General features: G+C 45.1%; 1 protein-coding gene and 1 long non-coding RNA gene across 2 annotated transcripts in view; both read right to left on the bottom strand.

Moving 5' to 3' along the window:
- Positions 1–3,949: 3,949 nt before the first annotated feature.
- Positions 3,950–5,756, bottom strand: LOC130363092 (uncharacterized). The gene is made up of 2 exons (XR_008891719.1): positions 5,058–5,756; positions 3,950–4,996 (listed from the first exon to the last, which is right to left on the bottom strand). It is a non-coding gene; the product is annotated as an uncharacterized LOC130363092 (long non-coding RNA).
- Positions 5,757–5,770: 14 nt separating this feature from the next.
- LOC130363091 (zinc transporter ZIP9-like) overlaps positions 5,771–9,122 on the bottom strand; it is a 54,602-nt gene continuing 51,250 nt past the window's right edge. The window contains exon 7 of the mRNA XM_056568439.1: positions 5,771–7,306. Within this exon, the coding sequence (XP_056424414.1) occupies positions 7,067–7,306 (240 nt within the window). The 3' untranslated portion in view covers positions 5,771–7,066. The remainder of the gene's footprint in view (positions 7,307–9,122) is intronic.

The raw sequence follows: 9,122 nt of genomic DNA, 5'->3' as shown, positions 1-9,122 counted from the left end.
CGGGAGCTTGTGATATCATAGCCCCGCCCCCCTCATAACATCACGCCCCACCCTCTCAATGCAAGTCTATGGGAGGGGGCATGATGTCATGAGGGGGCGGGGCTATGGCGTCACAAGCTCCTGACTCCAGCGTTCGGAACAGTTTGTTCCAAACGCTGAGCAGCGGAGTATCCCTTTTAGTACTTTTTGGATAATTGTATTTGTTATTTTGTTCCTAAAAATTTTAATACAATAAATCATTGAATTTTACCACAATTTTCGGTGGATTGTTTGTAGAGCGTCTGGAGCAGCTGTAAAGGGAAAATCCTGAAAGAGACTGGTACGGCCATTCATAGAGGCAGAGGACAATGCCCGGCATTCAGCACCGACTAACTGTGCCGCAGGGCATCTCTGCCACAAATAATCTGGGGTTGCTTCTATGGCAGCGTTTCCCAACCAGAGTGCCTCCAGCTGTTGCAAAACTACAACTCCCAGCATGCCCGGACAGCCTTCGGCTGTCCGGGCATGCTGGGAGTTGTAGTTTTGCAACAGCTGGAGGCACACTGGTTGGGAATTGCTGTTCTATAGTGATCATGTAACATTAAAGGGGTAAGAGCTTTATGTTGAAACGTTAACAAGTTTTACAATTTTTTTATGTATTTTGGGGGAGATTTATCAAACTGTGTGAGAGAAAAAAAAATGGAGTGATTTTCCCACAGCAGCCAATCACAGCTCAGCTAACAAGCTCTGGTAAAGTGAAAGCTGAGCTGTGATTGGCTGCTGTGGGAAAACACTTAAGTTTGATAAATCTGGGCCTATATGTTTATTATTTTTGTATTTTAAGTAAATTGAAATCCCCATTTTTTGTTTTGTTTACTTCTACGGTGCTTTTCCCATCCGGCCTGCGTGTCTTAGAGGGAGATTTCTCAAGACCTGTGTAGAGGAAGAATGGGGCAGTTGCCCATAGCAACCAGACTTCTGCTTTCATTTTTCAAAGGCTTTTTTGAAAATGAAAGAAGCCATCTGCTTGGTTGCTATGGGCAACTGCCCCATTCTTCCTCTACACAGGTCTTGAGAAATCTCCCCCTTAGTTTGGGGCCTCCCGAACTGGTTGAGACATCTTGCGGTTTCCTGACTTAGTTATTTAAAGATATTTCACAAGCCGGTGTCGATTCTCACATCTCCATGTTGTGGTGTGACCACCGAGCAGATGTTCAGCTGTAAGAACAGACTCGTCCTAGTGACTGTAGACACCAAACTGCCAGAAACGGCGCCACGCCAGTCTAATGGACGGCAGACAGATACAGCGGATGGTGGGCGGACCTTTAGTGTATTGTAACTAGGGATGTCCCCATATTGATACTGGTACAGTGGTCCCTCAAGTTACAATATTAAAGGAGTAGTCCAGTAGTGAACAAGTGGTGAACAACTTATCCCCTATCCTAACGATAGGGGATAAGTTGCAGATCGCGGGGGTCCGACCGCTGGGGCCCCCCGCGATATCCTGTACGGGGCCCCGACAGCCCGCGCGAAGGGGGCGTGCCGACCCCGCACGAAGCGGCGGCCGACACGCCCCCTCAATGCAGCTCTATGGGAGAGCCGGAGTGCTGCCTTCGGCAATCTCCGGCTCTGCCATAGCGATGTATTGAGGGGGAGTGTCAGCCGCCGCTTCGTGCAGGGGTCGACACCCGCTATCTGGCCGGAGAGCCTGGCCCCCGTACAAAGAGATCGCAGGGGACCCCAGCGATCGGACCCCCCGCGATCTCAAACTTATCCCCTATCCTTAGGATAGGGGATACGTTTTTCACCACTGGACTACCCCTTTGATTCGTTCCAGGACGACCATTGTATGGTGAAACCATTATATGTTGAGACCAAAACTCTATGGAAACCTGGTAATTGGTTCTGAAGCCACCAAAATGTCATCCAAAAATAGGAAAAAGTGAAGATTAACTAATACAGATAAAACGAGTCCTTGCATATAAAAGTAAGAAAGATCTGCTGGGAGCTGTAATCACTGTCTATGTAGAGGACAGGAGCTTCTTCAGGGTCCTGTACAGTACACAGTGTCCTAAAAAAGTAACATGGAGCCTCCCTCACCCGGTGTCCAAATGAGCAGCTAACCCTGATACAGGTAAAGAGTACAGAGCATGTAATACCTCCCTGTACTGTGGGAGGCGCTACCAGACTGGAATTCAGTGCATGCACTTCAGTAATACAGGGGTTTTATGAGTAAAATGCCCATTCTGATTGGTTAGTTCTTCCAGCCAGGACGACTGATCCATGTAAAGGAAAGAATGAATGGGGCCATGTATCGTGAGATTTTGAGTGAAAACTTCCTTCCATCAGCAAGGGCACTGAGGATAAAATGTGGCTGGGTCTTTCAGCATGACAATGATCCCAAACACACCGCTCGGGCAATGAAGGAGTGGATTCATAAGAAGCATTTTAAAGGTCCTGGAGGGGCCTAGCCAGTCTCCAGATCTCAACCCCATAGCAAACCTTTGGAGGGAGTTGAAAGTCCGTGTTACCCAGCGACAGCCCCAAAACATCACTGCTCTAGAGGAGATCTGCATGGAGGAATGGGACATAATACCAGCAACAGTGTGTGAAAACCTTGTGAAGACTTACAGAAAACATTTGACCTCTGTCATTGCCAACAAAGGGTATATAACAAAGTACTGAGATGAACCAAATACTTATTTTCCACCATAATTTGCATATAAATTCTTTAAAAATCAGACGATGTGATTTTATGGATTTTTTTTCTCATTATGTCTCTCATAGTTGAGGTTATAACCTATGATGAAAATTACAGGCCTCTCATCTTTTTAAAGGACAACTGCAGCGGTATGACACTTATCCCCTATCCACAGGATAGGTGATAAGTGTTTGATTGCGGGGGGGTCCGACTGCTGGGACCCCCGTGATCTCCCTAACGGGGCACCGCCATTAACGCTCATGGTGAGCGCTAAGGCACGTAGCGTCGACCTAGAGGTCGACGGTGATGCCCCGTCTCCTACCCGTCACCATACAGTTCTATGGGGGAGGCACAAACGCTGCCTCCCCGCCTCTCCCATAGAGATGTATGGAGGAGGCGTGCTGGCTGCAACGTCATGCTGCGGCCGGCACGCCCCCTGCACGGGACAGCCGCGGCCCCGTAAAGGAGATCACAGGGGGTCCCAGGGGTGGGACCCCCGCGATCAAACATTTATCCCCTATCCGGTGGATAGGGAATAAGTGTTAATCACGCTGCAGATGTCCTTTAAGTGGGAGAACTTGCACAATTGGTGGCTGACTAAATAAATACTTTTTTGCCCCACTGTATATACATACTGTACCTTCAGTCCGGTGCTAGGTCCCTCTGAAGTTCATCTTGTTCCAGTCCTGAATTGCGCGCTGGAGGTAGGCCCGCCGGCTGGATTTGAATATTCATCAGCGCTGGTCACGTGAGCGCTCAGTAGGCACAAGCGCTCACGTAACAAGCACCAATGAACATTCACATCCAGCCGGCGGGCCTTCCTCCAGCGCGCAATTCAGCACTGGAACAAGATGAACTTCAGAGGGACCGGGTGCCAGACTGCAGGTACGTAAATAGGTATATATGAATTGGTCTCCTGTTCGCCCACATTATAACCCCAGGTATCGGGTTTAGTGTGGGTGAATGGGTGACAGTTTTTCTTTATTTTTTTTTACCTGACATCACAATGCCCCTTTAAAATGAACACTTCTAAGTTTCCTCTATCCCCATGGGTGCAGAAGAAAAAACTCACAGCATGGTCCCCCTTACGTGTTTTTCTGCTATGGCAACAATTTTACAACCATGTTTTAGCACTTTTACTACTTATTGGGAGGGACAAATACAGTAAGTGCCCCCTATAGGCCCTTCTCAGGTCCCCATAGTGCCGGTGGCTATGTTCATGGTTACCCCCTCCTGACTTATTGCTATATAAACCAGTCACGGCAGAGATGATGTTACCATAAGTTTTTATTAGAAAAATACATTTTTAGCTGCGAAACGTGTCGGCTAAGTTTAATTCCACATCTGAAACATCTTGAATAGGAATAGAATTCAAAATGCAACACAGGCCCGAACTGACACACAGCATAACATCACAAGGCACCATAGAAGACTGGAATATTACTACAGTACTATACAAAAGGCCTAAAAATTCGGGGGCGAGCACAGTTACTCCTATACCCAACCCCAACTCATCCCATGTGACATCGACACGAGATCGAGCAAGCCTAGTTATGGAACACCGCCTTAGCTGTCCGCCATTTTGTTTCCTCTGACTACCAAAAATAGGAACTCTACAGGGTCAAAGAGTACATTTTGTGACTCGTTAACCTTGCAGAATACGCAAACAGCGCCCCCTATGGCTGCATCCTAGATTCCTATGAGTGTGGCATGGAAAGAAAAGCGGCAAATCGAGGTTAAACGGCCACCGTAATTTATAAGCACAGAAAGAACTTAAAGACACAGAGAGGACAAAAATATATATTGAAGAAAAGTATGTGCCCCCAATTTCACAGCTATACTCACCAACAAGGGGTTTACGGAGGAAGCACCTATTGTTGGCCAATTGTGACCGATTCTTCACAGTCAATAATTGAAGCAAGGGTGGAATTGTTGGGGTCCAACCTCTTGAGACCATTACCAATGCCAAGACCAATGGACCCCAAGTTCTCATTTTGGGGTCAAAAGGGGCCAGGGCGGGGCAGGAGTGGAGTGAGGGAAGACATCAGTGTGGGGACAGGAAGAGGGTATGGAAGTGCCGCCGGAGTGAGGAGTGGAGGGAGGATGAGCAGCCTCTCTCTGCTGGGGATTCAGGAGATTGGACAAGCTGGGTGGCATGCAGTAGGTGTGCCACCCAGCTGTCCCAAAGAGAAATCTGAATCAATTTGAGTGTCCAGATGTCATCTTATATGTATGTAACACTTTGTGTTTCGACAAAAAAAAAAAGCCCCTTTATGTACCGTCTATGGTAGAGTTTCCCAACAAGTGTGTCTCCAGCTGTTGCAAAACTACAACTCCCATGCTGGGAGTTGTAGTTTTGCAACAGCTGGAGACACACCTGTTGGGAAACATTGGGTCCTAAAAAACTACAGTAATTGGGTTTGTTCAACAGAGGATTCACAAATATACATTTTTATTTTAAAATGTAAAAAAAAAAAAGAAAAATTTTTTTTTTTATTTCCAACAACAATTAAAAATATAAACTGGGCCCTTTACAGATGATTTCAGCGGGTCCCAGCGGTCCCCATGATCAGACACTTAGCTCCTATCCTGTGGATAGGGGCTAAGTTGAGTTCCCCAGGACTACCCCTTTAAAGGGGTTATCCAGGAATAGAAAAACTGAGCTACTTTCTTTCAAAAACCGCTCCCTGGCTGTCTCCAGGTTAGGTGCGGTTCTGCAGCTCAGTTCCATTGAAGTGAATGGAGCCAAGTTGTAATACCACACAGAGAGAGAGAGAGAGAGAGAGAGAGAGAGAGAGAGAGAGAGAGAGAGAGAGAGAATGGCAGCACTGCTGCAGTGAGGAGTGCAGGGAATCAGGAGACTGGATAAGCTGGGTGGCAGTTTGCGTGCCATCCAGCTTTCCCAAAGAGCAATCTGAACTAAACTGTAACTGTAGAAATTAAAGGGGTACTCTGCAGCTCAGCGTTTGGAACAAACTGTTCCGAACACTGGAGACGGCGTCGGGAGCTTGTGATGTCATAGCCCCACCCCCACAATGTAAGTCTATGGGAGGGGGCGTGACAGCCATCACGCCCCCTCCCATAGACTTGCATTGAGGGGTCGGGGCTATGACATCACAAGCTCTCGGCACCAGCTCTAGCATTCGGAAACGCTGAGCTGTGGAGTACCCCTTTAAGGAAAGGGGCAAAAATTGGAATACACCTAGATTCTTCAACGATATATAGTAATTGTAAATGATATTGCATGTAGTCAGTTTAGAGGTATTAGGCACGGTTTATAATAAGTAGGATTAATTTATTCGACTTTGCTAAAACAGGTAAAGTGCATTTTCCCCTGAGACTCATTTCCATAATTAAAAAGCATAGAAACAAAATCTCAATCTGAAATCACAACGTTCCTCCTGATTGGTGGTAAGATTTGGCTGTGGAGGCTTCACTAGGTCCAAACTAGGCCCCAGAAGATTGGGTGCAAGTGTTTTTAACTACTGGAACTGACCGCTAACAATCGGCAGTGATCTGCATGGGAATCTGACAGTAATTTTCCTACAGCGCCACCACAGGAGAAATGAAGAATTACACAGCTTCCACTGAAATCCTATTGGCTTTCCAAGTAACACACAACCATATTGGGTCCTCCACAGTGAGAGCTGCTCTTTGTTACAAAGTCAACTACAAGAATACTTGGGCAATGTGGTCTAGGAAAAGTCCATGAGCACATCCCATAATCTCAATTAGTGCAGAATTCTTACAACTTAAAATGTTGGAAGTATACAACTCTTATATTATTACTACATTATTACTACAATTAGAAAGGCACTATGTACAAGATGGATTTTTATGGCCAGAACTAAATCACGTTTGCATGGGGCACTCCCTCTGGGTACTTCCCTTTTCTTACTGTATGTGGTACCAACAAGGAGTAAGGTAAAGGAAGTACAGTATTTTCCTAAAAATGCTAGTATTGTTACTATAGATTAAAGCTGATGATCCATACAGGTTAGCCCAATGTAATTTTTTAAAAAACATTCTTCCAGTTGCTGTTGTTCGTGATCAATCAAATTGCAACTTTTACCAAACAGGAATCTCATTGGTTGTTTTGAACAACTCCAATTTTTTACTGTGCAGTTTTAGGCTAAAAACATTCAATACAAAAATAATGGCTAAAAATAATTAAAAACTGTATCGTCCTAGCCCTTCATTCTAGGTCAATGATAGGATAGGACACCCTGTCCAGGATATCCCATACATTTTTTTTTTTAAATCTCATGTACAAAAAGTTGGTCCGATGGACTGAATTCTTCATTCACTGGTCACTGTTCTGCATTTTGCAGAAACTGCAGCATCTACTACATACACTACTTAAGGCGCGGACGTTCCAGATGTTTTTCAGCCGTCGTGAAGTCCTAAGGAAAGCAGCACTGGGAGGAAGGCTCCGACCACCAGCGTCAGGCTCTCCCACAGTCCTAGGCCTTGAGGTCTGTATTCTGAAGTTCCATGGTGTTGATGGTTCCCTCTGCCGCTAATCTCTGGTAACACGTGAACAGTCGCCACGTAAAGGAAAGTCCCGGCTGAAAACAACATCCCATTTCCAGTTGCGCTTAGTCTGTGCTGGAGGGAGCCCCCTGTCTGTGATCCAAAAAAGAAGACACATCAGTCATCAAAAAGATTTTTCCCATTTGTTCCTATATCCTGAGCCACCATTCTTTTGGCTGTGCAGCATATTGTCCCTGGTGATCCAAATGCTCATATAGAGGGACATTTATCAATGTTTGCTTATGTATTTTTTTTTTAGTAATTTTTTCCTTACTTTTTTTTTGCTTATGTGGGACGTATTTATCATCTGGTTTCAGCCTGTTGATAATTTTCTTTCACGTAAGCAATTTTTCCTTTTTTACTTTGGTTGTAGCTTATTCTGCTCCATGTTTGAGCTGGAGTAAATTTAGTCAATTTTTAACCCTGTTGCGACTTTTTTTTTGCGCAGTTGCGACTGTCGCAGTTAATAACTGCCTGACTACCCGTAGTCCATTTTAAAATTATTACTACGTAGTTAATTTTTGGAAAACTTGCTTTTCTCGCTTTCCAGTCAAAATGTCGCACGAAAAATCGCGTAGTCGCAGTTGCGACAATTTTGCGACAATTATAGTAAAGAAAACCTGACTAAACCCCTTGATAAATGTCCATAATAGTTTCTATGTAGTGGTCAAAGCAGTTGCATTGGCAAATCGTGAGCCAGTGGTTACTTTGATAGTGATCCCGTCCTTCTGGACAGCTGCGAGCCATTAGTTGTGGTCTGACTTATTCGTTTTAATATCCCTGGTGGTCTGGGGAGTTAAACGGGTGCTCCGGTGGAAAAATTTTTTTTTAAATCAACTGGTGCCAGAAAGTTAAAAAGATTTGTAAATTACTATTTAAAAATCTTAATCCTTCCAGTACTTATCAGCTGCTGTATACTACAGAGGAAGTTGTGTAATTCTTTTCTGTCTGACCACAGTGCTCTCTGCTGACACCTCTGTCTATGTCAGGAACTGTCCAGAGTAGGATAGGTTTGCTATGGGGATTTGCTCCTGCTCTGAACAGTTCCTGACAAAGACAGAGGTGTCAGCAGAGAGCACTGTGGACAGACAGAAAATAATTACACAACTTCCTCTGTAGTATACAGCAGCTGATAAGTACTGGAAGGATTAAGATTTTTAACTAGAAGTAATTTCGGGCAATATTTGATTAAAAATTTTTTTGCCCACCAGAGTAGCCCTTTAACATTAGAGAATTGGCCTGTATTGGAGCCCATGATAAGGACATTTTCTAATTTTTTCCTGGACCTGAACAGCCACCCATTCACTTTAATGGGACAGACATGAGTTCTCTGCACAGTGCCTGAACAGCTCAGAGAGGACATAACCTAGCATTGGATGGAATACCCCTTTAAGATCTGGGGCACAAATCTGAGTAACAAAATTACGTTCAACTAAAAAGGTGAGATAATCTAGAGTAGTGTTTCACAACCAGTGTGCCCCCAGCTGCTGCAAAACCACAACTCCCAGCATGCTGGAACCTCCAGCAATCAGCTGTATCTGTGGGGAAAGCTGTCAGCAGGTGTTCAGCTTCTTCACAGATCCACCACAGGTGAAACTAGCTATTACACTAGCCATATTTATATCAATGTGCTGTCCGTGTAAGGCAGTGTTTCATAACCTGGGTGCCTCCAGCTGTTGCAAAACTACAACTCCCAGCATGCTGGAACTTCTAGCGATCAGCTGTGATCTGTGGGGAAGCTGTCAGCAAGTGTTCAGCTTCCCCACAGTGCCACCACTGGTAAAACTAGCCATTACCCTGGCAATATTAAGATCAATGTGCTGTTTGTGTAAGGCAGTGTTTCACAAGCAGGGTACCTCCAGCTGTTGCAAAACTACAACTCCCAGCATGCTGGAACTTCTAGCGATCA

Source organism: Hyla sarda, chromosome 3 (assembly GCF_029499605.1).
Source record: "Hyla sarda isolate aHylSar1 chromosome 3, aHylSar1.hap1, whole genome shotgun sequence".
NCBI classification, from domain to species: Eukaryota; Metazoa; Chordata; class Amphibia; order Anura; family Hylidae; genus Hyla; species Hyla sarda.
Note: the sequence above shows the minus strand (reverse complement) of the source record. Positions and strands in the feature narration are given on the sequence as shown.